Source organism: Bos indicus x Bos taurus, chromosome 9, assembly GCF_003369695.1.
Source record: "Bos indicus x Bos taurus breed Angus x Brahman F1 hybrid chromosome 9, Bos_hybrid_MaternalHap_v2.0, whole genome shotgun sequence".
Classification (NCBI taxonomy): domain Eukaryota; kingdom Metazoa; phylum Chordata; class Mammalia; order Artiodactyla; family Bovidae; genus Bos; species Bos indicus x Bos taurus.
In genome coordinates, this window is record NC_040084.1 from 88,350,822 (window position 1) to 88,377,945 (window position 27,124).

The 27,124-nt window shown below is 42.5% G+C and overlaps 1 protein-coding gene across 2 annotated transcripts in view; it reads left to right on the forward strand.

Moving 5' to 3' along the window:
- The window catches only part of MTHFD1L (methylenetetrahydrofolate dehydrogenase (NADP+ dependent) 1 like), a 182,015-nt gene that overhangs the window by 27,381 nt on the left and 127,510 nt on the right, over window positions 1–27,124 (forward strand). For both annotated transcript variants that reach the window (XM_027551844.1, XM_027551845.1), the window contains exons 8-13: window positions 4,251–4,362; window positions 10,495–10,583; window positions 10,861–10,958; window positions 13,678–13,851; window positions 21,788–21,924; window positions 24,250–24,296. In XM_027551844.1, coding sequence (XP_027407645.1) covers window positions 4,251–4,362; window positions 10,495–10,583; window positions 10,861–10,958; window positions 13,678–13,851; window positions 21,788–21,924; window positions 24,250–24,296 — 657 coding nt within the window. The remainder of the gene's footprint in view (window positions 1–4,250; window positions 4,363–10,494; window positions 10,584–10,860; window positions 10,959–13,677; window positions 13,852–21,787; window positions 21,925–24,249; window positions 24,297–27,124) is intronic.

Below are 27,124 nucleotides of genomic sequence, written 5' to 3' on the forward strand. Positions count from 1 at the left end.
TTTAAAACCTATCCCAGCTTTCTGTATGCATACAAACCCCATACCTGAGGTTCATATATGCCCTTATAAAATCGTTGATAGCAGAAGATAAATCCCTCTCTTCTGGCCAGAAATGTGCGGCTGTCTTTCCCGTAGTTTCCATTTTAAAAATGCATTTCCTTTGCTAAGTACAAAACTATGATGTTCCTTATAACATTGGAGAAGGAAATGGCAACCCACTCCAGTGTTCTTGCCTGGAGAATCCCAGGGACAGGAGAGCCTGGTGGGCTGCCGTCTATGAGGTCGCACAGAGTCAGACACGACTGAAGCGACTCAGCAGCAGCAGCATAACATTTCGAGTCCTCTCTCTCCTATCCGTCCTCTATCTCCCCCTCCATATTCTGAGACTTCTCATCCCTACTTCTACCCCCCCCCCCCCCGAAAAGAAAACCTTCAAGAAAAATAGTTTTCATGGTATCTAAACCCTCCAGCATTCCCACGTGCTCCACACTAAATGCCTGCATATCTGTATCTGGCGATGGTTTTAACATTTGGTCTTCCGCCTGGGGAGTGGGCGGTACACTCTAAGCTGCTTCCACTCAGGCCTCAGCAGAGAAGGCAATATTTTGTTATGAGTAAAGTTTCAAGCCAGGCTTTGGCTGAGGTCCTTCCCATTAGGGAGGAAGAAAGTAGAAACAGCCAGTGAGATGATAATTCTCCTTGAATTGTAGCTCATTAAAAAAACCTTGCCTGGGCCTCTGTGGCTTATTTATTGATTTAAGCATCTAGCACTTTTCCTTTCCAGAAAAAATTAGCATCTCCATTGCAATCATGACTGTGGGAGGAGATTTTTGTCTTTTCTCTGGGGATTGACTGTCCTCCAGTTGCTTATTCGCACAGCCCACTTTCGAGTTGAGTCTAGGTACACAGTTAAGGGGTCGGCATGAGATGTCTGAGATTTATAGGTAATGAAAAGAACAGGTTGTACCGAAGATACCACGTGTAGGAAACTAAGCACTCTTAGGGGACTCAAGTGAACCTGTGATCCTTGCTTTTTCCAAAATGAGCATTGCAGTCGTGTCCATATTAACTTCTTTCCTGTAGATAGTTTAACATGTTCTGTGTTGGCCACCGTTGAACGTGGAAATGGCATTTCTTGTCTGCTGATCACTTACAACAGGTGTTAAACAATTTGCGTTACTCTCGAGTCGTACTGTGGTTGACTGTCTGCAGTGGTAAAGGGACTCATATATTTTCTTGCTGCTGCTTAGTCGCTCAGTTGTGTCCAACTCTCTGCGGCCCTGTGGACTGTAGTCCGCCAGGCTTCTTTGTCCATGAAATTTTCCAGGCAAGTATATTGGAGCAGGTTGTCATTTCCTACTCCAGGGGACCTTCCTGATCCAGGGATCAAACCTGGGTCTCTTGTATCTCCTACATTGGCAAGCAGATTCTTTACCACTAGTGCCACCTAGGGATCCCATACGTTTTCTTATCAGACATTTAAAATCCTCTTTCCATAAGGACACATTTTTCTCCTAAAAATAAAAGCACCTACAAGTCTAGCCGCTTTTCAGCTCCATCTGTTGAGAACCCACGTGACCATAACACACTCAGTTCAGTTCACTTGCTCAGTCATGTCTGACTCTTTGCAACCCCATGGACTGTAACGCGAGGCTTCCCTGTCCATCACCAACTCCCGGAGCTTGCTCAAACTCATGTCCATCAAGTCGATGATGCCACCTAACTATCTCATCCTCTGTTGTTTCCTTCTCCTCCTGCCTTCAATCTTTCCCAGCATCAGGGTCTTTTCTAATGAGTCAGTTCTTTGCATCAGGTGGCCAAAGTATTGGAGCTTCAGCTTCAGCATCAGTCCTTCCAATGAATATTGAGCACTGATTTCTTTTAGGATTGATGGGTTTGATCTCCTTGCTGATAATATTGAGTGTAAACCTCTTAATTTGTGTTTACACTGTTGTAGTTTTTCCAGTAGGGACCTCTTTTTGAATGTGGTTAATACTGACTCATTGCTGTGCCTTAATAAAGGGTAATGCTGAAAAACAGTGAGCACCTTAAAAACTGAAAAGCATTTGGGCTCCTTCATGGTACTCAGTCAATTGCTGTGCCCTATTTGCATGATTGGGCTTCCCCGATGGCTCAGTGAGTAAAGAATCTGCCTACAATGCAGGAGATGGGAGATGCGGGTTCAACTCCTGGGTCAGGAAGATCCCCTGGAGAAAGAAATGGCAACCCTCTCCCGTATTCTTGCCAGAAAAGCCCCATGGACAGAGGAGTCTGGCGGGCTACCGTCAGTGGGGTCACAGAGTCAGACAGAGCTGAGCAACTAAGCATGAGCACGATTTGCATGATCGGATTGACCAGTGTTTCCGGGATGTTAATTTGTGAGGATTGGCTTTGTTGGCTCTTGACAAGATGTGCGTTTAAATTTTCACCCTGCTTCTTTATCAAGGGAGCTCAGAGCTGCTCTAGATCTTGGCTGTTTTGTTTGCAAGATTCCTGAGACTCTAGCTGAGGCAGCCTCTTGCCCAGTGTTACACAGTCCTTAGCCGAGTCTGTAATGCTGTTTGGGCACTGAAGCACTGTGACACTGGCCTGGTCCTGCCTGGTCCTCTCAGCAATCCGCATGTCCAGGCTGAAAGCGGATGAGGACCCCTGCAGCCGGCTCACTTCCTGGGCCTTTGGATGGATGTGTGAGGGTAGTGGCAGTGGGGGTGTTTTTGTGTTTTGCCTTCCGTTCCTGTCTGTTTGATTCTGAAGAGTCTGCCGTCAGTTGCAGGGCGTTGAAGTCTGGCAAAAGCGATGATGGAAGGGTTGTCAAGTACTGGAAAGTGGAGGGCAGTCAGTCTCCCTCTTTCTGCCTCAGCAGTATTGAATTCAAGGCTGGGCCACTGGGAAGACGGGATATACCACTGAGATTCTTGCACTCCTCAGTCTCAGTTTACTTGTCAATTAAATGGGCATAATGACACTCACCGGAGAAGGCAATGGCACCCCACTCCCGTACTCTTGCCTGGAAACTCCCATGGACAGAGGAGCCTGGTGGGCTGCAGTCCATGGGGTTGCTAAGGGTCGGACACGACTGAGCGACTTCACTTTCACTTTTCACTTTCTTCCATTGGAGAAGGAAATGGCAACCCACTCAAGTGCTCTTGCCTGGAGAATCCCAGGGATGGCGGAGCCTGGTGGGCTGCCATCTATGGGGTCGCACAGAGTCGGACACAACTGAAGCGGCTTAGCAGCAACAGCAGCAGCAATGACACTCACCGCATGTATTTAAGAGCTGACATGCTTAATTGTCACTATTTTCCCTGCGGGTCTGGGATTCCTTCTTCCACTCAGTCCTTCCACATATGGGTCCAGTTTGAAGTCATCAGGTGCTTACTTGGTGCTGGAATAGGTGGTCATTCCTTTGTTGACGCCAGAGTTAACGTTTCACCCTTCTTCAGAACTGTCCTACCAGACATGTTCCTCCAGCGCTGTGTTATCAAAATACAAATAGGGCAGACATGTCTTTTGTAGAAGGGGTTGCATTCCAACCTTTTTCTTTAAGAAAACAAAACAAAGCCAAGCAGTTCGACAAGACACTATAACCAGGACCTAAAGGAAAATGAGATTTTTTTTTTTCTAGACCAGCTCTATCTCTGTCCTAAGTCAGGATGCTGCCTGTGTTACCCTGCGCCGAGTACCATCTCCTCCTCCCAGCAGTGCCCTCCCTGTTTCCTTGACTTCAGCCTTTTTCTCAGTATTCCAGTTAGTGGTGAAAATGTGACAGTGCTAAAAATACACACAGTATTTATGCTGGGGCTTCCCTGGTGGCTCAGTGGTGAAAGAATCTATTTGCAATGCGGGAGACACAGGTTTGATCCCTGGGTCAGGAAGATCCTCCAGAGAAATGAATGGCAGCCTACTTCAGTATTCATGCCTGGAGAATCCCATGGGCCAAGAAGCCTGGTGGGCTATACTCCATGGGGTTGCAAAAAGTTGAACACGACTTAAGCAACTCAGCATGCAGTTTATATGCTGGAGTGACTACCTGGAAGAAATTTTTAAAGCTTCCTTTCCAGGGTATGATAATCACGTTCAGTTTGCACTTAGTTCGTTTGTTAGTAAAGTGATTCTGTCAGTACACCAGTGAGGAGCTGACAATCTGAAACTGCGATTGTCATCTGCTACATGGAAGGCATTTGATGCTGATCGTCACATCTTTATGCTACAGTTAAAAACACGTGTGGTATTTCTTTTTTTCTTTCTAGCTACAGGAGGCTGATATTGTGGTCTTGGGCTCACCCAAGCCAGAAGAGATCCCCCTTTCTTGGATTCAACCGGGAACTACTGTTTTCAACTGTTCGCATGACTTTCTATCAGGTAAATGGCTTCAGATTGGTGCCAGGCCACAATCAAAACAGGCGAGATTGCTATGAGCAAGGTTAACCTTATTCGGAAAGAGTATGTTCCTGAAATGGTGGTCACTGTCAACACAGGAACACAGTTAAGGTGACCGCCTTTTCAGTTACTTATATTGGAACCATATTGTCGGGCAAAGAGCAACCAAGATGCCAGTTGCAGTAGCAGCCGCCTCCCCGCCCCATTGAAATGTCCCTTGCTGTCCTCTAGCATCGAGCAGACAAGTCAGTTGTGACCTACAGCAGGCAGTTAGTACATGTGTGAGGTAAACTAGGAATAGTATTTCTCACAGTCTTTCTAAAACAGCAGAATGCTTTCTCCTAAAGCAATCTTAGGTGGATTTCAACACATAAAAGTAGATGAAAACACAGCTGCCAGAGGGAGGGGAATGGAGACCAGCTCCCCTGTGTTCATAATTTCCCTTTGCAGTGACCCCTCAAGCACTTCTTGGAGCCCCAGAGTCAATTCAGAATGCTGGGAAAGTCACCCTTAGAAACAGAAGAGGTCCTGGGATGGGTGTCAGTATTTGATGGTATTTGCTCAGGGATCCAGGAACATCCTGGATCACATCAGGTCACTCTCAGGGTAGCTGAAGCTGTGTCAGGGCCAGGATGCCCACCCAGGGGGCCAGGAGGAGCTGATCCAGCCGGCTGACCTTTTTCTTTTTCACAGAAAGACACTCAGGCTATGAGAGCTTTGGACCACACCCAGCCCACCCTCTCAAGTCCCATGACCTGTGTATGCAAGAGACAATGGCAGAGGAAGACAGAACCTTCCTTCCTTGTTGCCTGTGGCTCCCAATTTCAACATGGGGTGGGAATGCGGGGCTGTACTGAGCTGTCCAAGAGGATGGTGTTTTTTTTTCTTTTCCCCCAAAGCTGGTCAAAACTTGAACCAAAAGGAGTAGAAGTCTCTACTAGTACAGGCGTTCTAGACCTTGAAGCTTAGGCAGCCTCGCAACACAGTGATATAAAGAATAGTATCAAGGAGAAAATAAATAGAACTTCGGATTCAGTCACCTTGGGATGACCATTTTACATTTTTCCACCAAAAAAGCGTTAAACTTAATAGAAAAGAAAGGAATATGCTAAAAGTTTTACTGAAATTCATTTAACTATTTCTTCAAAAAGAGAAATAATGCACCTTCCTCTTTAGGAAATGTAACTCCTCCCAGAATTGACCAATCAGATTAAAAGCCCCTTGGAGCTGAAGGACACAAGGTGGTTTGGGGTGTTTTGAAGGGAAGATGCTCAGGAATTTTTCAGAATGCTCATGTACTCAGCTCACAAACACACACATGAATGAAGCAATTAGAGGTACAGTATAATATGGAATGGAATTAATGGCTTTTTTTAATAAATAGAAAGCATGCTCAATTCTTTACTCAATTCTTTGAAATATATGTAGTTTGTGGATGTAACTTTTTTTCCCTGAAAAGAAAAAAATGCTTGGTCCATCCACAGCATACGTGCACTGTTTTGGAAGGCAGCTCTGCTCACCACTGTACCAGCAATGCCATGCCCGGTTTTAATTTGCTCAGAATCCTAGTGGGATCAGGAAAGTCAGTTATGACTTTATTGTTGTTTTTTTAAGGCATGCTTCCCTGCTACAGTGTTTACTTGCTGTTTTTTGTTAGAGTTTTTGTGTTTAGGGTGATTTTGGCACAACCCTGGTTGGAGATAGGAGAGTTGACTTCAGTGTTCTTTTGGAATCCTGTGAGCCCTACAATTACATGAAGGTTGGCGTATGTTTTACGGTTGAAATGGTGCCCTATTTTTAATGTGTTTCTTTTTTTTTTTAAGACCATTATTTTTTTTAAGGTATTTTAAAAACATTAAATTTTGGTGTAACAATTCTCTTTAGGGGAAAAAAAAAAAGATTCTGGATGTAGACAGATTGCAGTTTATTTTTAGTTTATCTGGTCCAATAGTAGAACTTTTATTGATTTTTGAGTGCTCAGAATATTAGCTGACACATTGCAAGGGCTTAGTAAATACTGTGTTGAATGAGCGACTAAAAATGGATTCAGAATTATCCTATGGTTACAGTTTTAAGTTAGTTTCAGGTAGAAAGACATTTCCTTAAACTTGTTCTCCGCTAAAAAAACAGGGCTGACGAGGCAGAGGCAAAGATGGAAAAAACACTGTGCTGATTAAACGGATGAAGGTTTTCCAGTCGGCACTATTTATAATAGCATTTCATTTCTCAGTAGTCAGAAGTTTTTGTTTTAACAACTTTGATTAGTATGAGAATTTAATCTCTGAATAAATTGAAGAAAGGCTTTTTCCCTCTTTTATATATAATTTTCCACTTGAAGCAAGCAAAGACCTTTCTCAAACATTATTAAAGAGAAAGTTGCTTTTATTTCAACTTAAGAGGAAAAGAATGTTTAATATACTTATGATTGGGTGAAGGCAGGGCTTTATAATGAAATTTTCCTGGTCATCTTAATGATACAGGGTTCCCCTTCCCTCCCTTGTAAAAATAGATGGGATGGGGTGATTTATGATGAGGTAATTCTATAGGGGCATTTTATTGAATACGTAATCCCCAGAGAGATTTTCATGATGGCTGATAGCCCAGAGGCAGTGCTTGGAAAACAATTACACCTAACTTGTTGGATTGGGTCCCTCTTCTGTGGCATGAGTCTCATGTTTAGATTGAAAACAGGGCCATAGCAGGGTTCAGTTGTCTAGGTACAAGAATTTTATTTTCTAAAACATTATTTCAAATGAAAGAAATGGGCTCTGATTTTGTAATGCTCTGCATGCTAAAGGTCAAAATTCATCCTCAGCAAAAACCACTGTGTACCTAATATTCAGACTTAGTTTCTGATGTACCAAATGAGATAAAGGAGATACTAGTCTGGGGCCCAGAGAAGAGTGTCAAAATAGAAACTTAATGGGTCAGAGTAGTTCAGAGAGAGCATCATTTGAAGCAAACGTGATTCTATAGAGTGGAGACAGGGGGCTACATCCCAGGACTCAGGCTAATTAGAGTTGCTGAGAGTCCCAGGGTGGTCTCAAAGCAGCTCCTATTTGAAAAGAGACCTTCTGATTTCCAAGGAAACTATTATAACACCTTAGCCTTAAATTTTCTCATTGTAGCAAGTTTGGTTACTGTAAGAAAAATGGTAAGTGAAAGGCCATCTTTTAAAGGGATTCACTGACTTGTCCCTGGAGGAAGGAGCTGTGAGTTAATGGGGAGTGTTAGTGGGAAATGAAAAGAGCCATTTGGTTTGAGAGCCCTGCTCGACTTACGAGTGTGGACAGCCCTCCGGGTGGGGCCTGGCCTCAACATAGGCAGCGGGGGTGGTGAGGTAATGATTTCCTTTTTTGGGTCTCCAAGAAATTTATTAACCGTGTATTCTAGATTCCCTGAGTTACCATCTTAATTGCTTCAGTTTCTCCAGATTCAGAACTGTCCATTCCATTTTAAGATTGCACTGATTCCTGCTACAAAAGCAGCCCACTGGTTATGATAGAAAAGGTTGGAAGTATACCATAGGAAAGAAAAAAATAGCTTCTGACTCAGTCAACTTGAGATATCCATCTTAGATTTTTTCCCATTTAAAAATTATACTTCATTTTATTGGCTGGAATATAGTAGAAGGAAAAGCAAATAATACACTAAAGCATTACTAAAATTCAGATGACTTTCTTTAAAATGAGAAATGTTGGTTCCTACAAGAGTCTTCTAAAGTTTGAGATATATGTGTCTTTTGTGTTGTCTTTTAAGCTCTTACTTGATTTTAGCTGCGTTCTATTGTATGCTGCTGCTCCTGCTAAGTCGCTTCAGTCGTGTCCGACTCTGTGCGACCCCATAAACGGCAGTCCACCAGGCTCCCCCATCCCTGGGATTCTCCGGGCAAGAACACTGGAGTGGGTTGCCATTTCCTTCTCCATATTGTATGCTAGACAGTAGCTAAGAGTGTGAAATTGTGCACTGTGTAATTCTATAGGTGAAGTAATCTTCATTCACATGGGTATTCCTAATTAGACTCCTGGAACATCCATTTATAAATTGAATGCAACTTTTTCTTATTTCCCCATCATTTAAAGGTAGAGGTAAGAATGAGGGAAGCATATTTCTTTTCCACAGGGGTTGGATAAGACCTTTAGATCAGATCTCTAGTGGTTCCAACAAAACAGGTCTTTCTCATTCTCTAGACTCTTGGCTTTTGCCTAAATATGATGTATAAAACTGAAGTGTTGCTAATCTCTTTAAACAATACATGAGGGATATGATTTTCTTACCCCCTTAATACATTTGACAAGAGAACATCACAAACACTTACGTGTTATGTGCTCTTTCTTGCAAAGGACTGTCAGGAAAATGGATAAATTTAAGAGTAGAGTGGTTGTCTCTTCCTTCAAAAAGCTTACTGTTAACAGCATAGGCTAAAGCATTTTTACACGTCTGTTTACATTTCACAAACTTCCTGTCTGTTTACATTTCACAAACTAAGTGCCAACCACAGTAGAATTCTTATAAAATGCTTCTCTGTATTTTGAAATCCAGGTAATCCTCAAACTTAATATCCTAAAATATAATGTCTCAGTTTTTTTAAAAACATTTTATTTGGTTGAAGCACTTGGGATCTTTAGTTGGGGCACATGAACTCTTGGTTATGGCATACGGGATCTACTTCCTGACCAGGGATTGAACCTGGGCCCCCTGCATTGGGAGCACAGAGTCTTAGCCACTGGATCATTGAAGGAAATCCTCATTTCTCAGCTTTGATGGAGAATCGGCTCTGTCTTTTTTTATGTTTGTTTTTAATAATTTCATTTGTTTATTTCCTTTGGACTGTGCTGGGTCTTTGTTGCTGTGCAGGCTTCCCTCTAATTGCAGCAAGTGGGGCTACTCTGTAGCTGCAAAGAGCGAGCGCCTCACTGTGGTGGCTTCCGTTGTTGCAGAGTGCGGGCTCTAGGGCGCATGGGCTGCAGCAGTTGTGGTTCCAGGGCTCTGGAGCACAGGCTCAGTTGTGGCAAATGGGTTTAGTTGCTTCACGCACAGCGTGTGGGATCTTCTGGGACTACGGATCGAACCTGTGTCTCCTGCACTTGGCACATAGATTCTTTACCTCTGAGCCCAGCTCTGTCACTTTTAGGACAAGGATTTTACAAAGCCTGATCTGTCACACAGCACTTTACCTGGGCTTATTCTATAGGCATTTATATCTTCCTTTTCGTTCTTGACCAACCTAGATAGTATATTAAAAAGCAGAGACATTACTTTGCCAACAAAGGTCCATCTAGTCAAGGCTATGGTTTTTCCCGTGGTCATGTATGGATGTGAGAGTTGGACTGTGAAGAAGGCTGAGCGCCAAAGAATTGATGCTTTTGAACTGTGGTGTTGGAGAAGACTCTTGAGAGTCCCTTGCACTGCAAGGAGATCCAACCAGTCCATTCTGAAGGAGATCAGCCCTGGGATTTCTTTGGAAGGAATGATGCTGAAGCTGAAACTCCAGTACTTTGGCCACCTCATGCAAAGAGTTGACTCATTGGAAAAGACTCTGATGCTGGGAGGGATTGGGGGCAGGAGGAGAAGGGGACGACAGAGGATGAGATGGCTGGATGGCATCACCGACTTGATGCATATGAGTTTGAGTAAACTCCGGGAGTTGGTGATGGACAGGGAGGCCTGGCGTGCTGCAATTCATGGGGTCTCAAAGAGTCGGGCACGACTGAGCGACTGAACTGAACTGAATCATACATGGAATTGCTTTGACTTTAGATGTATTGTTTAAATATACATATAATATGCCAGGCACTTTACATACCATATCACATTCAGTTCTCACAAAACTCTGTAAGGTTGAACAACATTAATTAACGAGCCCAAAGTCACAATTGCCAGTAAGAGGTAGAGGCAAGATTTTAATCCCGTCAAACTCTAAATCTGTGGCCCAATTGGGAGCCCCAAGGCTGTGCCAGGACCCAGCTGCTGACCTACTACCTGTAGCTGTGCCATGACACGCTCACTTCCTTGGTTGAAAATGAGAACGTCATTCATCATCCTGGCATTTTACAGGGAAAAAACAGTAGGCTACAAATGACGTTATGCTGAAAGTCTTTTTTCTTTCCCCAGGGAAGGCTGCATGCATTTCTTCTGGCGTCCATGGTATTAGTCCCATCGCCGAAGATGTGAGTCTCCTTGCTGCTGCTCTGCGGATTCAGGTTTGTCTGACCCAGTTATTTGAGAATTTTTGAGTTAATGAATACAAAGTTTTTAAAATAGTACTTGGATCTCACATTTTATTTTTTTAAGAAAAACCTACACATTTAATTACATGTGAGTAAAATTACTCCTGAGGCCCACTTGGATTATTTTGCAACTTTTGTTCCTTTCCATGACACAGTATCCCTGAATGATGCTTGGTATTTTCATAGTGTAGATACGTAAGCCATCAGCTTTTACTTGTCTAACACCCTTTCCTTCCTACCCCTATTAAAGAACATGGTCAGCAGCGGAAGGAGATGGCTCCGTGAGCAGCAGCACCGCAGATGGAGACTTCACTGCTTGAAACTTCAGCCTCTGTCCCCTGTACCAAGGTATTTGTTTATACTGACATCAGCTCACCTTAGATACCCAAAGTTATCCATTGGATGGGGGCAAAACTCACGGTCTTACGGCTTTGATGGTAGATAGCGTTCTCTAATCAAATTGCTGCACTGTTTTTTCTGTCCTTTAATTCCTCCAAAATTAAATAATAGGGAGCATGTTTACCATAGTCTATCAATGCTAAGATGTAGATTTTTTTCATACCTCTGAAATCAGCATGCACCTTCCTGTCAAAGATGTATCTCATGTTCAGTGGTAGTGTTTTTTCTTAAAATAATAGTACCTTAGATTTGACAAAATATGGTACTTTTTGGAATATGCTTTTCAGTGTCAGAGATGCCCAACACACACAGTCAGCTTGGTCTGCAGGGCCTTGTAGGTTTCTCTGTTGGGGGTAAATGACCAACCAGACCAATCACTATTCCACGTGGGAGTGGAGCTCCACTTTGTTCAGAACATGGTGGTATCTGCTCTCTGACGGGACACTCTGGGACAGTCCAGATGGATATTTTCTTGAGTGATAGTTAATGAAGTGAAAGCTACATATTCCCTCTGTATGAATTTGGAAATGCAAACTGCGAGACAGTCTCAGCATGTGATTTTAGAACAGTTCGTTAGATAAGCTATCTCAGCCAGAGAGATGACAGATGCATTTTCCAGCCTCATAGTGAATCCCCTATGGTTGCCCCTCTATTACTGAATTGGCCCAACCCACTTCCTGCAGGGGGCACCCTTAAGGCCAGCGATTAAACAGGTGATCCTGCCTGCCGTCTTGGAATACACAGAATGTAAGCAATAACACCACCAGGAACTGACTCATTTTTCACTTGATAACCAGTTACTTTTCAGAACTGACCTGTTTCCTTGGGTCACAGCCAACCACTATGATTCGATTATACCCACCAGGCTGGTGAAACCCTCCAAGCTATGTTTTCACTCCTCAAATAGACTAAACATCTTAGTCATCTGGTTCATTAATACATAAATTCCAAGGAATGTTCTTTGTCATAATCATCCCTATATTCGTGCTGTTTCATAAAATATTTCTTGATTACTTATTTTGTTATCACACCTTCATTTTTAGAAGTCAATGAATAAATTCTGTTCTCAGAGAGCTTAGAAAAAAAAATGAGAAGAACTCAGCCAAATTGTGTACCAAAGTCTTTGTACAAATCCAAATAAATCCACTTGGAGGGGAAAAGCCCTTAAATTGCTTAAGCAAATCTGACTTCTAGAGCCACTGGGGAAAGAAAGTCAGGCTGAGTAGTTTATAAATCACTCAGAAAATCAGAATGATGTCACCGTCACTCTTCAGCTAGTGAAGAGAAAACCTGGGAGATATTCCAAGAGTAGCCTATTCAATTTAGGACGTTGTGGGAGGAGAGAGACAGAAAAAAAGGTATAGCCAGGAGGGTAAAATGAAGTGGGACCATGGACAGTGAAGCAGGGAGGAGAACCGGAAAGGAAAAAGGGATCTGGAGGAGAGGTTAGATGCGTGTGTAGTCACTCAGTCATGTCTGACTCTTGGCGACCCCATGGACTGTAGCCCACCAGGCTCCTCTGTCCATGGAATTCTCCAGGCAAAAATACTGCAGTGGGTTGCCATATCCTTCTCCAGGAGATCTTCCCCACTCAGGGCTCAAACCTGGTTCTCCTGTACTGTGGGCAGATTCTTTACTGTCTGAGCGACCTACCTTGCTGCGGTCACAGAGCTCCACCCACATCCGGGCCAAGACACCCTTCCCCCTCTCCAGCTCAAGTGTGTGTTGGAAGTAGCTTTATTGTGACTTCTTGCACAGAGGTCAGATTTCACGGGTCGTAGAGGAGAACACGAGATAATATGAGGACTGAGAGTAGATTGTCTGCAATAGCAACAGAAAGAAATAGAGCCTGCCAGTGGAGAGACCGCTGTGCCCCAGAATTGGGGCTCCAGGACCAATCAGGAGACAACTGCACCATCAGACTAAGTCACAGACAGGTGGATTGGACAAACTCCCGATAAGAGAAGCAGCTGAGCTCAGGAGCCTTCTGAGAAGCTGAGCACATGCTGATTTCCGTAGCATTCCTGTCGAGATGAGCGACAATGTGTGCATCATTGTTTGCCCAGCGACACTCCGGAGTTCCTAAAACTTCCTGTCTCTGAAGTTGAGCTTCAGGGCACTAGCTCCATTTACCGACAGTTATGTAATTAATGAAATATTTTGAAATGCAGTTTTGGACTTGAACTAGGGAAGCGATAGGAAAAGTATGGACACAGATGAAACACAAGAGCATTTCCACATATTTGAATTGCCAAGAGACACATGTGGCTAGCCCAGTAGGAAAGCATTATGCAATAAGTCCCGTATTCCTGGTTGAAGAATTCAGTGATGACCCATAGAAGACCCTGTGCTCTAATCATGGTATTATCTTTAAGGGTGGCCTTTGGGCACATTGTAATATACCTTCTCCTTTCCTATGACAGAGGTGTATCCTTATACCTGGACAGAAGTTTAGAATTATGAGTTTTGAAGTTGTTTCTCCGTCTAAAAGGAATGTACTGTTTTCTCATGTACTTTAATTGTTAGCAGTTGCACATAATCCTACTTGGCAAAGAGGACCACAAGGCATTTGATTTAATTGTTGGCGTGGTGGGTGGATGTTTTCTACACTAGCAGCGACCACCTAAGCCGAGCAGACTCTCTTACCTCTTCTATTCCCCCCACCCAGTGATATCGAGATTTCGAGAGCGCAGACTCCAAAAGCTGTGGAGATCCTTGCCAAGGAGATAGGATTGCTTGCAGACGAAATTGAAATCTATGGCAAAAGCAAAGCCAAAGTACGTTTGTCCTTGTTGGAAAGGTTAAAGGATCAAGCAGATGGAAAATACGTCTTGGTTGCTGGGTAAGAGCTATTTTTTAAATCTCTTTCACTAAGAATTCACGTTTGTAAAACTCTGTGCCCTATTTATATCGCCACACCCCTCCAATCCATCCTCTTCTCCAACTTGACATTATTTTATCCATTTCACTTGGTACTCCTTCATTTGATGTGAGATAAGTTTTTATTTTCAGTGCAAACCAAATGAGCCCCCTCCACAGAATGTAAAGTGTTAAACAGTTCCTAATCCAGGGCTTGGCTTTCTGTTTCTCATATTGTGTTTTGATCACCCTAGTTCCGCCTTGAATTTTTCATTTTGCTTTTCATGATTAAAATCAAAGTAAGAATTGAAAGTAAAAATATTTTGAGCTGAACAGTGTGCTTTTGGGGGTTCTCCTTAGAAATAAAATTGAAAAATGAACAGATACTTGTGTGAGATGTCAGACTTTTCAGTTAGTAACCTTAATATTTATGATTTTGCATTATAAAAACTCATTTCTCTTTCTTGCATTTCAGAATTAATGTTGGGTTGGTTACATTTATGTCACTCATTTTATAAAAGGCAAATGCATGGTTTTCTTGAGAAGGAGCATTGGCTTTATTTTGCCTCTTTAAAAAAAAAAATAATACATTCACCAGCTGAAGAACGATAGAAAACAAGGGATTTCAAATATTTATTTAATGTGACCCGAGGGAACATCAGGAGACCATATAAATTCCTTTGTTGTCTTGAAATGTCATTGCATTGACTTACTAATGATATATAGGCCAAGGCTTGGGGCACAAAGCCTTATTTATTAAAAGGAAGAGACATTTCTGTTATAACTGGACTTGACTCGTAGTGAGTTGTTTTTTACATATCTAATTATTCATGTAAGTGCTCTCTTTTTCTGATTATAAAAATCATGCATACTTGTAAAATTTGAAAAATACAGAAAGTTATAAACAAGAAAGTATAAACAGCTGTTCACATTTGAGACCATCTTGACACAGATGCAGTCCGTCATAAATGCAGTCACGCTGCACACACTGTTCTATGAGCAAGCAGATTATTAACAGTGTGTTGTGTACCTGTCTCCATGTGAGTCAGCGTAGAGCTCTGTTATCATTTTGCATGACTGCATGACATGCTACTGCTTACATCCAGGTTCTTCAGCGTGCTGGGGGATGGGACTGGTGGGAATGGTGGGAATGGTGGTAAAAGTACCTGGCATGAGGGTGGGTTCCATTTTACAATCTTCCCAGCACTGAGAAGTGCAGCTATGGCTCAGCCACTGATAATACAGCATGTTTCTAATTCTTTGAGTGTGTTGAGGCAGAAAAAAAGGTCTGTAAATATCATAGAGATGTCCCATAATTTATTTAAGCAGTTCTCTGATGAGGGGGTCTTAAATTGTTTCCCATTTTTGGCCATTATAAACAGCGCTGAAATTAACAACCATGGGCATGCATCTTTGTGCTTTTATCCAATGATGTTCTCAGGAAAAAAATCCCTGGAGATGAACTCAATTTTTCATTCCTGCAAATAGAGATAAAAGTACAAATAAAGCAAGATAGCATCCTTAGTATCACCTCTTTGATGGAAGAGTGATTTCTTTATTTTCTTCCTCTGCCTCCTTCAGCCTCCCACCTCCTTGTGCTCTTCTCAGTCTTCTTTGGTTGTTGCTTTCTTGAAGGAATGGAGGGCTAGAGTCATTCAATGACTGTGTTGTCTTAGGGATTCATACCTTGCTGCAGCTCCTCGATTTTGTGACTTAAACCTCTGTCAGGCTTCCAGACTCACGACAGCTAGATTCCCAATCCTAGGGGATCCTCTCCAACCTAGGAACCCCAACCCTGATGCCCCCATAACTGAGCTTCGGGAAACCTCTTCGAGAGCAGCTGTTGGCCCCATTGGAGGCACCCTCTGGAGCAGATCTGTGGAAGGAGCCAGCTGATTTGAGGGGACTCCTGGGTCCAAGATTTTGGAGTAAATATCTAGTCATCGTTGCTTTTCTGGAAGTGTGCTTGATAAGAGTTTGTTTATAATGAATACATTAACTCTTAGACATGAAAAGTGAAAGTTGCACAGTCGTGTTCAACTCTTTGAGATCCCATGGACTGTAGCCTCTTTCATGGAATTCTCCAGGCAAGAATGCTGGAGTGGGTTGCCATTTCCTTCTCCAGGGGATCTTCCCAACTCAGGGATCAGACCCGGGTCTGCTGCATTGCCGGCAGATTCTTTACCAACTGAGTCACTAGGGAAGCCCTATTAGACATGAAGAACTTCCAAAACAAATTGAGCATCTTATCCACATATTTGTCATCCCTTCTCCCAGGCTTTAAGTGCTCTTGGTGGGCAGGTTTGCTGGTTTTTTTCACCGTGCTTAAGAGAGGAGGGATTAAGAAAACTCAGGAGGATGCAGTCTCAGTTTATGAAGGAGGAATCAGGCAGCCATTTTCCACATGGAGTGGCTCTGTTTTGAGCTTGTCAGTATTGGAAATAAAAGCACAAATCTAGACAAGACCCTGCCCTTCACTGGGGACACAGAATTGATATTTCTGAAACAAAGCCTCTGGTGTATCATTATCAGATTCTAACGTGAAGTCATACCATCAAGGCCTGGCCTCCGGCCACGTGCCGAGAGTGCCCACCAGCCTGGCCGTCTAGGATTGTCGCTGCATGTTGGCCCACACCCAGTAGAGTGTTGTTCTGCACTGGCTCTGCTGGCCTTTTTGTGTGTCACTGAGCTGAAGAAGACTGGCTGCTATGTTGTACATGGAAGTGAAAATTAAACCCGAATTCTCAAGTAGAGATTTAACCCCAAGAGATCAACAGTTCTTTTTCTGAAACGGTGATATAAATTCCCTTACAGACCTATGAAGGAACGAAAATCCAATTGTATTCTTTCACCTGCATTAAAAAAGAAGCCATGAGTGTAGGACTTTGAGATGTATATATGCATCTGTCACAGAGTTTGATGGTTTTTAGAAAATAAATACCTCACTACATTCTATAAGACAGGAAGGAATAAACTCCCCTCACCAACTCAACAAGGGGTATCTTCTTAAGAGTATAAAATGCCTTTGTTATCTAATCTTTTAATAGCTGCATGTTAGAAATCAGTTTACAACAGCAAGACAGTAATTTTATTTGTAGTCTAAAATGAAAACTTCATTTGAAATAAAATCATCTTTAATTTTGGTCAGGTAATAATGGAAAAGTGACATTATCAAGCCGTTATACACATGGTTGCAGCTTCTTTAGAAAAAAAATTACCCATCCATTAAGTGGAGAATTTTTTTCCTTTTCCTGAAAGGTATTTTTTTTTATCTGAAAATTACTTTGTTCCATCGACTAAAAATTTAGCGTAAAGAAAAGTTAAAAGGAGAAGACAATCTCTCATTACTCAGAAGTATTCAAAATTATTACATTCTCTTCCAGAATTTTATCTCTGCTTCTATCTTTTTTTACACATTGAAATTATGTCATAAATACTGTTTTGTATCCTGCTTTTATCCCTGAATACGGTCTTTTCTCATGCTTTAGAAAAATTCAAATACCCAAGTAATTTTTCAATAGACCTAAATAACAAATATTTGTTATTGTACACTTGAATTCATGTACAAATGTGATTTAAATATATCAACAGTGGGATTAAAATATAAAACCGTGGGATTAAAAAAATCTTCTACTATTAATAACCCAAATGCAAAACAGATTAATTCATTTTTAAAAGCTATCCTTCAAACTTTAGTACTTTTTATTCCGTCAGAATCATCTGTATTTCATCAGCTACACTTCGCATGGTATTTACACCTACACATCACTTTATTTGCTCGGCCTGACAAAATGAAAAGTATTGGGAATTGTTCAGGGAAAAATGCCAAAAGAATCTTAGGGGCTCTTGAGTTTTACATATTTTCCCAGTTACACTAATGAAAAGGAATTTGTTTGAGAACTTGACTCGGAGTGCAGCTGCAGGGCGTTGAAAGTGTATGGGTCTCCATCCGTCCTTCACTGATTTCCATACAGAAGTTTTTAGAATTTCTCTGAATCGCGTGGACTGAGCATGTCAAATCTGTGAATACGCTGAATTTCACATTAAAGAAAACTTTTCACATCACTATTTTTTTCCTCTAGAGTGCTAAATAGCTGATTTGATTTTATTTATCTTTTAATGCTTCAAACAATTTTGGTCAGTGTAAAAATAACTCGATTGACTTTTCTAAAGTTTCAGTTTTCTGCTTTGGTTAAGTATTTAAAGATGTGTGAGTTTTTCTTCTGTTCGCATGGCTTGCAGAGCAGAACAGAATGTTTAGAAGCAACCAGGGACTTTGAACTGTTGGCCTCAGTCAATTGTGATGGGAAACACAGCCAAGTGAACCACAGTTACCCATTTTTATCATTAGGTTTAAAAAGGTTTTTAAAAAACCTTCCAAATCCTGCCCATGCCTGGGATGAGCGATACGTATTCATCCTCTTTAAGCAAAGATCTTTGGAGTTCACGGTTCAACCCATGGCTAATGGCAATAATACTATCCAACAGGATTCTAGATCTCAAGAAACGGATCAATTTTATGACTTCTTTCTGCATAAGCAATCTCTTTGACCTTTGAGTAAACGGTAAGCTTCTTTTAGTAAGAGTCCAAAATGTCACGAGGACTTTCCAGGTGACTCAGTGGTAAAAAGACTCTGCCTGCCAAGCAGAAGGTGCAGTTTGATTCCTGGGTCAGGAAGATTCCCCTTGAGAAGGAAACAGCAACCCACTCTAGTATTTTTGCCTGGGAAATCCCATGGACAAAGGACCCTGGTGGACTACGGTCCATGGGATCTCAGATTTGGACCTGACTTAGCGACGAAACAACAACAAATTGTCACAGAGTACTTTAGTTCATTGTTTACCGGTAGTTGACAATGAATAACATTTTGTCTTGGGAAAGGTGTCATTTCTTTTCCTAATGTGTTTTGCTCATCTGTGCTTGGACGCGTGACAGAAATGCAGTAGAAATAGTCCTTCACTTCAGCACACTTGTAGTAATAATGCCCTCAGAAAAGTTAGAGAATAAGCACAAAATGATTCCTGGGGGAGGGAGCAGGTGAATCTCCTGGGAGGAGAAGAGGAAGATAATGAAGCAAACCCACAGTTCCATCTCCATAAAGTTCTTACAGAAAAGGAAATTAGGTTAACATGGCGCTTGTTCTTTCCTAAGTCAACTGAATCATTGGGAACCTGAGCTAAAGATCGTGAGACAACAATTAAGCCAAATCTTGATGCCAAATGTAGGAATGAGGCAAAATAAAATTTTTATTGTAACCCTCTTTTGATTGCTCCCCATAAATACTTCCTACTTTCTGGTTTTCCTGAATTGTGTTAGTTGGCAGAACACGAAGCAGTCCTGTGTTTCTAATTAAGAGTTGGATGGTTAGCCGAAGCTTTTGGGAGGTCATCTCTGGGCGTGTCTGCTCTTGGCTCTCTCCAGCAGCGATGTGAGTTATCCTTGGGGATGAAAATATAATCCTTCATGTGACATATTTAAGTCAAGCCTGTATTCAAGTAAAGCCCATATTCCTTTGCAGGCCATAAAGGCCACTGGAGTACTTAACCCACCCTACGTGTGACCTGCATTTTCTTGAAGATCATGACGCCTTTGGCTTTTGGCTGGAGCTCTGCTTCTCTGAGCAGCATTCCGGTGGGCTCACCAGCTATGTTGTCGCTAAATTGAGTGACTGATTATCACTGGACCACATCTGAGGCTGTGGCCACTTCCTTGGTTCCCCTGTCCCACCTGTGTCTCCTGTCAAGGCTTCCCTATCGTTCTTAATTTCCTTTTGCTCTTTTCTTCTAACTGTTCCCCTAGAGACAGTGTTCTTAACAATTCTGTCTTTATCCCTTTTGTGCTTTGTTCACTGGGTGGTCATCCCCATTCCCATGCTTTATATGACTCATTGTCAATAACAACTTCCATCCATAGAGATAACCTAGTGAAATCAGACCATTTGCCTGGATTTAATTTCCTGGTTTATTAATCCGTGTGGCCTTGAGCAGGTTGCTTAAAATTGCTGTGCCTCAGTGTCCTCATTTATCAAATGAAGATAAAAAGTAACCCAGTAAATATAAAGCACAGGACCTAGGATATGAATTACCCCAAACTGACTCTCACTTTTATCTGACTAATGCTTATTCATTTGTCAGGTCTCAGATATCACTTCCTCCAGGAAGTCTTCCTTGATGTCCCAAATCTAATTAGATCATCCTTCCATGTACTCTCAAAATACAGTCTTATTGCCATTTCCCCTGTCTCAGCATTTCTCAAATTCATTGTAATTGCCAGTTTAGCTCTTCATATCTCCCATTGGCTATGGGGCTTCCTGCTAGCTCAGACAGTAAAGAATCTGCCTGCAATGCAGGAGAACCAAGTTTGATCCCTAGGTTGGGGAAAATCCTCTGGAGAAGGGAATGGCAACTCACAGTACTCTTGCCTGGAGAATCCCACAGACAGCGGAGTCTAGTGGGCTACAGTTTGTGGGTTCGCAAAGAGTCAGACATGACTGAGCAACTAACACTGCACTACTACTATCTCCCATTGACTGTAAGCTCTGTGAGGTCAGCAGTGGAGTCCACCATGGTTATCACTGTGTCCCCAGGGTCTAGTAACCTGGACTTAATGCTACTCAAGATATATTTGCTGAAAGAGTGATTGTATAGCCGTGGTAGTCTGAGATAGTTGCGTTGCTTCTTTGTGATCACATCGCTGCATTTTGTAGGTCAGAAAACTCTGCCGTCAGTTTTGTTGTGGTTGACTGTCCTAGACAATTCGGCTCATACCCTCTAACTCATAGAAGACTAAACTGTAAGCCCAAAGAAGTGTTTTAAAAACTTGTAGCACTGGATGGAGGAGTCTGGTAGGCTGTGGTCCATGGGTTCGCTAAGAGTCGGACACGACTGAGCGACTTCACTTTCACTTCTCACTTTCATGCATTGGAGAAGGAAATGGCAACCCACTCCAGTGTTCTTGCCTGAAGAATCCCAGGGACAGAGGAGCCTGGTGGGCTGCCGTCTATGGGGTCACACAGAGTCAGACACGACTGAAGCAACTTAGCAGCAGCAGCAGCACTGATTAGTATAGGCTAAGGAACAATTTCATGGGTCTTTTCTTGGGAATGTAATACTCGCCTGTCCTGTTTCTTATACTGTGATGTTGTGAACGTGTGATGCTTGGCTTTTTAGGGTGTGTGCTCAACGGTGAGCCCCCAGAGCAGAGGTGACCGCCTTAGTGTGTTTAGGAGCTGTGGACTTATTCCTTCTAAATATTTGAAGGGTTGTTGTTTGGAAGGGGAGTAGGCTAAGTGTGTCTGTAGGAATGCTAACATCTCTGCTTTAGGACAAACAACTTGTCTAATTGTAAAAGTTATCAGGAAATGAATGGGCCATCCTGGGGTAATGAGCCTCCAGCCTGGTTTGTGTTCAGACATGGCTAGAAAAGCCACGGACACGATGGCAAGAAGGAGACAGATGAGTGGGGACATTCGAATCCCGTCTAATGGACAAGTCTGGCCCCACCTCACCATGTATGGACCATTGACTTAGGCTTGGTGCCCACATAACATCCTCAGTAAATGGCCCTGGAAGAACAAATGCCAAATTATCCATCAACAAGAAATGACGTCAGCTTAATTATTAAATCACTTTGATGGATACGTTTATGCCATTTCCTAAAGTTGATAATGTTATTGGCACTGCTAAATAACTTCTTTTAATTGGCTCTTTTGGTACAGATGTATCTGTATCTTGACTTTTAAATGTGGATTTTGTGATGTAAGTGAACCGCAAAGGTCCACGGAAGTTGAGTGATGGAGGGATTTTGGCGTGACGTGGTCTCTACTGGTCTCCTTCGATTTGGTTCCTGTACCATAGATTGATTTTGCATAGGTTGTCTAGAAAACATTATTAAAGTTACTGTTTTTTTCCCAAATCAGGATCACACCCACCCCTCTTGGAGAAGGAAAAAGTACAGTTACAATTGGGCTTGTACAGGCATTGACTGCGCACCTGAACGTCAACTCCTTTGCCTGTCTCAGGCAGCCTTCTCAAGGACCAACTTTCGGAGTTAAAGGTAATTTATCTAACAGCTAGTATATACATTGGAAAAGACCCTGATACTGGGAAAGATTGAGGGGAGAAGGAGGAGGGGACAGAGGATGAGCTGGTTGGATGGCATCATTGATTGAGTGGACATGAGGTAGAGCAAAACTCTGGGAGACAGCGAAGGACAGGGAAGCCTGGCGTGCCACAGTCCATGGGGTGGCAAAGAGTCAGACACTGAGCAACTGCACAGCAACAACAATAAATACCTTTCAAAGCAAAATTCATCACCAGCAAATGTGGAACCAGCAAGTTTCGTCCCTACAAGCACGCCCCACTCCCCAACGCACTACCCTGCACTCAGTAGGTGGAGGTCTCCTGACTTGGTCCTCCCACCAAGAGAGCTGCAGGGGGAGGTCTGAGTGGAGCTCCCCAGGAGACCCATCCCCTTCCTTCACTCAGACAGTGGTCCATCCAGCTTTTGCTCAGGATCCCAGCCTTGAGCAGAAGCCCTCCATTTCAGCAGTTCCTCCTTTGGTGAGTGGTTTTAAAATGCTGCCATTCATGCCGGTGTTTTATCGTCCCCACCAAGGTAAAAGGTCTTTCCATCGAGACAGTTAGAGACCCCTAGGTCGGCCCCCAAGCCTCATCTCATCAGAGCTGCCTTGTGGGGCTGCAGGAGCTCTGGAAGCTGACTGTGGACTGGGGCATGAGGTGAAGTTCCTCTGTGGCTGTGGTTGTGCTGAGATCTGGCTCCTACATGTTCACTCATCTTTTTTCATCGATTTATCATGAATCATTCTTCAGCTCACTTTGTAACAGCATTCACTGCCACAATTCTTGTTCTCAGTACTTTGTGGTTTTTAGCAGTATTATATTTACATTGCTGTTACAAGTATTAATAACTCCTAACTTTAAGTACTCTTAGAATGTCGTATTTTATGTAGTGCAGTGAACACTAAACTTGGACAAGAAAGCTGGGGTTTTATTTGTGGCTATCTCCCTTACTGCTGTGTGACCTTTAGCCAGTCATAACCTCTCTGAGCCACAATTGTAAAAGGCATATAGTACTAGGCTTACCAATTTGTTGTGAGGACCAAATAGTATATAAAAATATGGTAAACTGTAAAATAATAATGGATGCACAAGGTATTGTTTTAGGAAAGAGAAGTCTTTTTAATGTGATAACTTTACTATTTTGAGGGATAAACATTATGATAAATCGTATATACTATTAACTAGAATAAACTGATAGAGTCTATAATATGTGAATCTGTTTATCAGGTAGATTTTATTTAGGAAACATTTTTTGGTACTTAAATTCATGCGCATTTTATTAAAAAAATTTTTTTAAATTCTTATTGGAGTGCAGTTGCTTGATAATGCTGTGCCAGTTTCTACTGTACAGCAAAATGAATCAGCCATGTATTTACATATATCCCCTCCCTGTTGGACTTCTTTCCAATCAGAGCACCACAGTGCATTGAGTCGAGTTCCCTGAGCTGTACAGTATGTTCTCAGTTAGAAAACTAACATCTATTTTCTACACAGTATCAATAGTGTATACGTGTCAATGCCAATCCCCCAGTTCATCCCACTCCCTTCCCCTTTGGTATCCATACATTTGTTCTCTATGTCTGTGTTTCTGTTTCTGCTTTGTAAATAGGATCGTCTGTACCACATGTGCACTTTAGATAAAGCATAGCCATATCTAATAATTAATGAAATAATCCCGTATTTGGTGTAACAACATTTGCCATATTATGCTTGTGTGTGCTGTCTGCTTAGTCGCTCAGTGGTGTTCGACTCTTTGTGACCCCATGGACTGTAGCCTACCAGGCTCCTGTCCATGGGATTCTCCAGTCAAGAATACTGGAGTGGGTTGCCATGCCCTCCTGCAGGGGATCTTCCCAGCCCGGAAATCGAACCCTCGTCTCCTACATTGCAGGCATATTCTTTACTGTTTGAGCCACCACCATGGGAATCCCATGGATACTGGAGTGGGTAGCCTATCCCTTCTCCAGGGGATCTTCCTGACCCAGGAATTGAACCGGGGTCTCCTGCACTGCAGGTGAATTCTTTACTAGCTCAACTACCAGGGAAGCCCGTATTATGCTTACCCTCTTCTAAACAAAGAGACCAAAGTCCTTCAAAGTCCTCAATACAGAGCGGGACATGGGGGAACATTCCCCCTTTCTGTTCTCCTTTGCCATACCAGTAATGCTTCTCAGTGCCTGTACTTCTTACATCTTGGGAATACATCCCTCCCTGTTGGGTTTGAGGAACCGTTTCCCTGGGGCTCCTGTGTAGCTGTACTTGGCAACTCATCTCAAATGCTACCTGCTCTGTTGTTTAGGAGGAGCTGCAGGTGGTGGATATGCCCAGGTCATCCCTATGGAGGAGGTAAGATTTCAAAGAGATACGTGTCTTATCACTGTTTTTCCCTCCTGGAACCTTATAGACCCATAGTACTTTATCCTCCAACCCAAAGTCCTAAAGGCTTTGAAAACCAGAAATGTTTGCATGACTCATTTGAGAGCAAAACCTGACATTTACTGTTAGGAGCTTCTTGTGGATTTTGTCTATGCTGCTTGTTGTAAATATTCATATATTTTTCTGCAGAAATACTGTTTTTGATTAATGGATGCTGACCTGGACCTTACTTGGAATGTTTTATAAATAGATTATGTACATCACACTACCTTTCTGCATTCCAAAAAATTCTGAGTCCCAAAACCCACCTCGGGGTTCTGGGTGAGAGAATGCAGAGCTATATCTCCATGTGTTATTCTGCTGAATTCAGGAAGGCTGGACTCTTCACCTCTGTGGATTGAGACTGCAAAATGAAATCCAGCCGGCCGTCTATATCCCCAGGTTCCACATCCATGGTTTTTAACAGTTGCAGCTTAAAAATAGAAAAAAAAATTTTTTCCAGAAATTCCAAAAAGCAAAACTTGAATTTAATGCACACTGGAAGCTATTTCCATAACGTTTACTTGGTATTGGGTAGTTATGATAAGTAGTCTTGTGATGATTTAGATTATACTGGAGGATGTGTGTATGTTTGTATACAATACTACCCTATTGGACATAAGGGACTTTGAGTGTCTGGTTTTCGGTGTCTGCGGGAGTCCTGAAACCAGTTTCCCATGGAGGGATGACCATGGTTCCAGGGAAGAATGGTCCAAAAGCAGCAGTGGTGCCAGTTCTTTTTTCTCCAAGGTCACCTTCTTCCACCTGCGTAATCCACCCTCCGTAATCCACCCTGCGTAATCCACCCGCGTAACTCTTGCTGGTCCCCTGGGTCTAACCATGACCAGGTCCCATCAGTTCCACTCTTTGCATCAGTCTCTTGGGTCAGGTCCTAAGAAAACTTCCTAAACCCGTTTCTGAGCAGGTTACTTTCCTGCTGTGTTTGTCTCAACAGGGACTCCACCACTGTCTGTCCAGCACAGCACAGCCGGTCCCCGTGTGCCTGTGCTCTTGCTGTCTCCCCAGCCACCCGCCGTCTCAACTTCCCACAAACCACACTCTCTCTCTCCACCCTGTCAAGCTCCTTGGATTCCTGCTCTCTCGTCTCTTGGTTCCAAGTCTGGAAGGTTTTTCCCTTCCTTCCCTGCCCTCCCTGCCCAGCTCACACACCCAGCTTCTATTCCATCCATCCGACACATCTCTTCCTTCTCCACGTTTACCTCCCTGTGGTCCTCTGGCCATGGTGGAGCCCACAGGCCTCAGCACTTAGCAGCATGCCCAGCACTAGGGAGTATTTGTTGTTTATGCTGAAGGACAAAAAACTGTCTGTCTGTACTTAATCACCGAGTTGTGTCCAGCTCTTTGTAACCCCATAGACTATAGCCCGCCAGACTCCTCTGTCCATGGGGTTTCCCAGGCAAAAATACCAAAGGGGTTTGCCGTTTCCTTCTCCAGGGATCTTCTCAACCCAGGGATCAAACTCATATCTCCTTCATCTCCTACATGGGCAGGTGGTTTCTTTACCACTGAACCACTTGGAAAGCCTTTTGTTGAAGGAATAGTTGTTTTTTTGTTTGTTTGTTTGTTTGTTTTAACCCATGGAGATGTCAGCACCATGGAAACTGGAGGGAAATTTTGGCTGGTCTTTAAATATCGGGGGTGGGAATGAGAATGAATAGTCCGAGGTTTTGCAGAAAAGAAGAGCCCTGGGCCCCACATCTGCAGGGGCATGAGTAATATTCACAATCTGGGCATCTTCAGAGCTGGGCCCAGGGTGGGGATGCAGTGTAAGGAATGTAGCCTGGGGAGCAGCTGAGGATTTTGCTGTCGAGGATGAAAATAGCCTTGGTGTTCATTGCCATGTGCCTATGCCAAATGGAGGTGTAAGATAGTCAGGGCTATCTTATGACAGCTGAGTAGGTGAAACGCAGGCAGTTTGTTCTTGGATTCAAGGACCTCTAGTGTCTTCTCTGTCTATTCATCCTCAGCTCTGAGCAGAGTGCCTGCTAGAGTACCTGTATTACTTGTTCAGAAATTAATTTCTTTTTAAAAAAGCTACTTGTATGTGTTTTCAAATGATTGCTTCTTTACAAAAGTGAAAATCTGGAAGCAACCTAAATAAAAAATTTTGTTATATATGCATGACTATACAGCCCCTGTGAACAGTAGCCATACACAAACAAGATATTTTTTTCTTTGCTTACTTCTTTATTTTTTTAAATTATGAAAATATGATAGCACATTTACAGGAGACTTGGAAAATATGACAAACTTGGAACAAAGTTACATATAGTTCTACGATGTAGTACAGTTATTTTTTAAGTAGATAAATTAAGGTTTTTAGTTGGAGTTTTAATATCAAACTGTCAAAAATTAATAGAATGAATATACAGAGAAGTAGAAGGATATACTAGACCTGAAAAGCACTATAAACCAATTAAATGTAATTAAGATTTATAAAATTTTCACACAACAGTAGGATACAAATTTTATCCAAGTTCCATAGGCTATAAACTAGGAGTCACTGGAACATATTCAGGGACATAACAGCAGGTTCAAAAATTTCATGGTGTGAAGGTATTGAAATCATACAAAGGTTCTCTCAGCAACATAAAGAAATACTGTGTTGTAAAAAAAAAATCAGGGAATTAACATGTGATGCAGTATTATTAACTAAAGTACAGATTTTGTTCAAATTTCACAAAATTTAATGCTAGTCTCCATTATTTATTTTCATACCTCATTCAAGGTTCCAGATC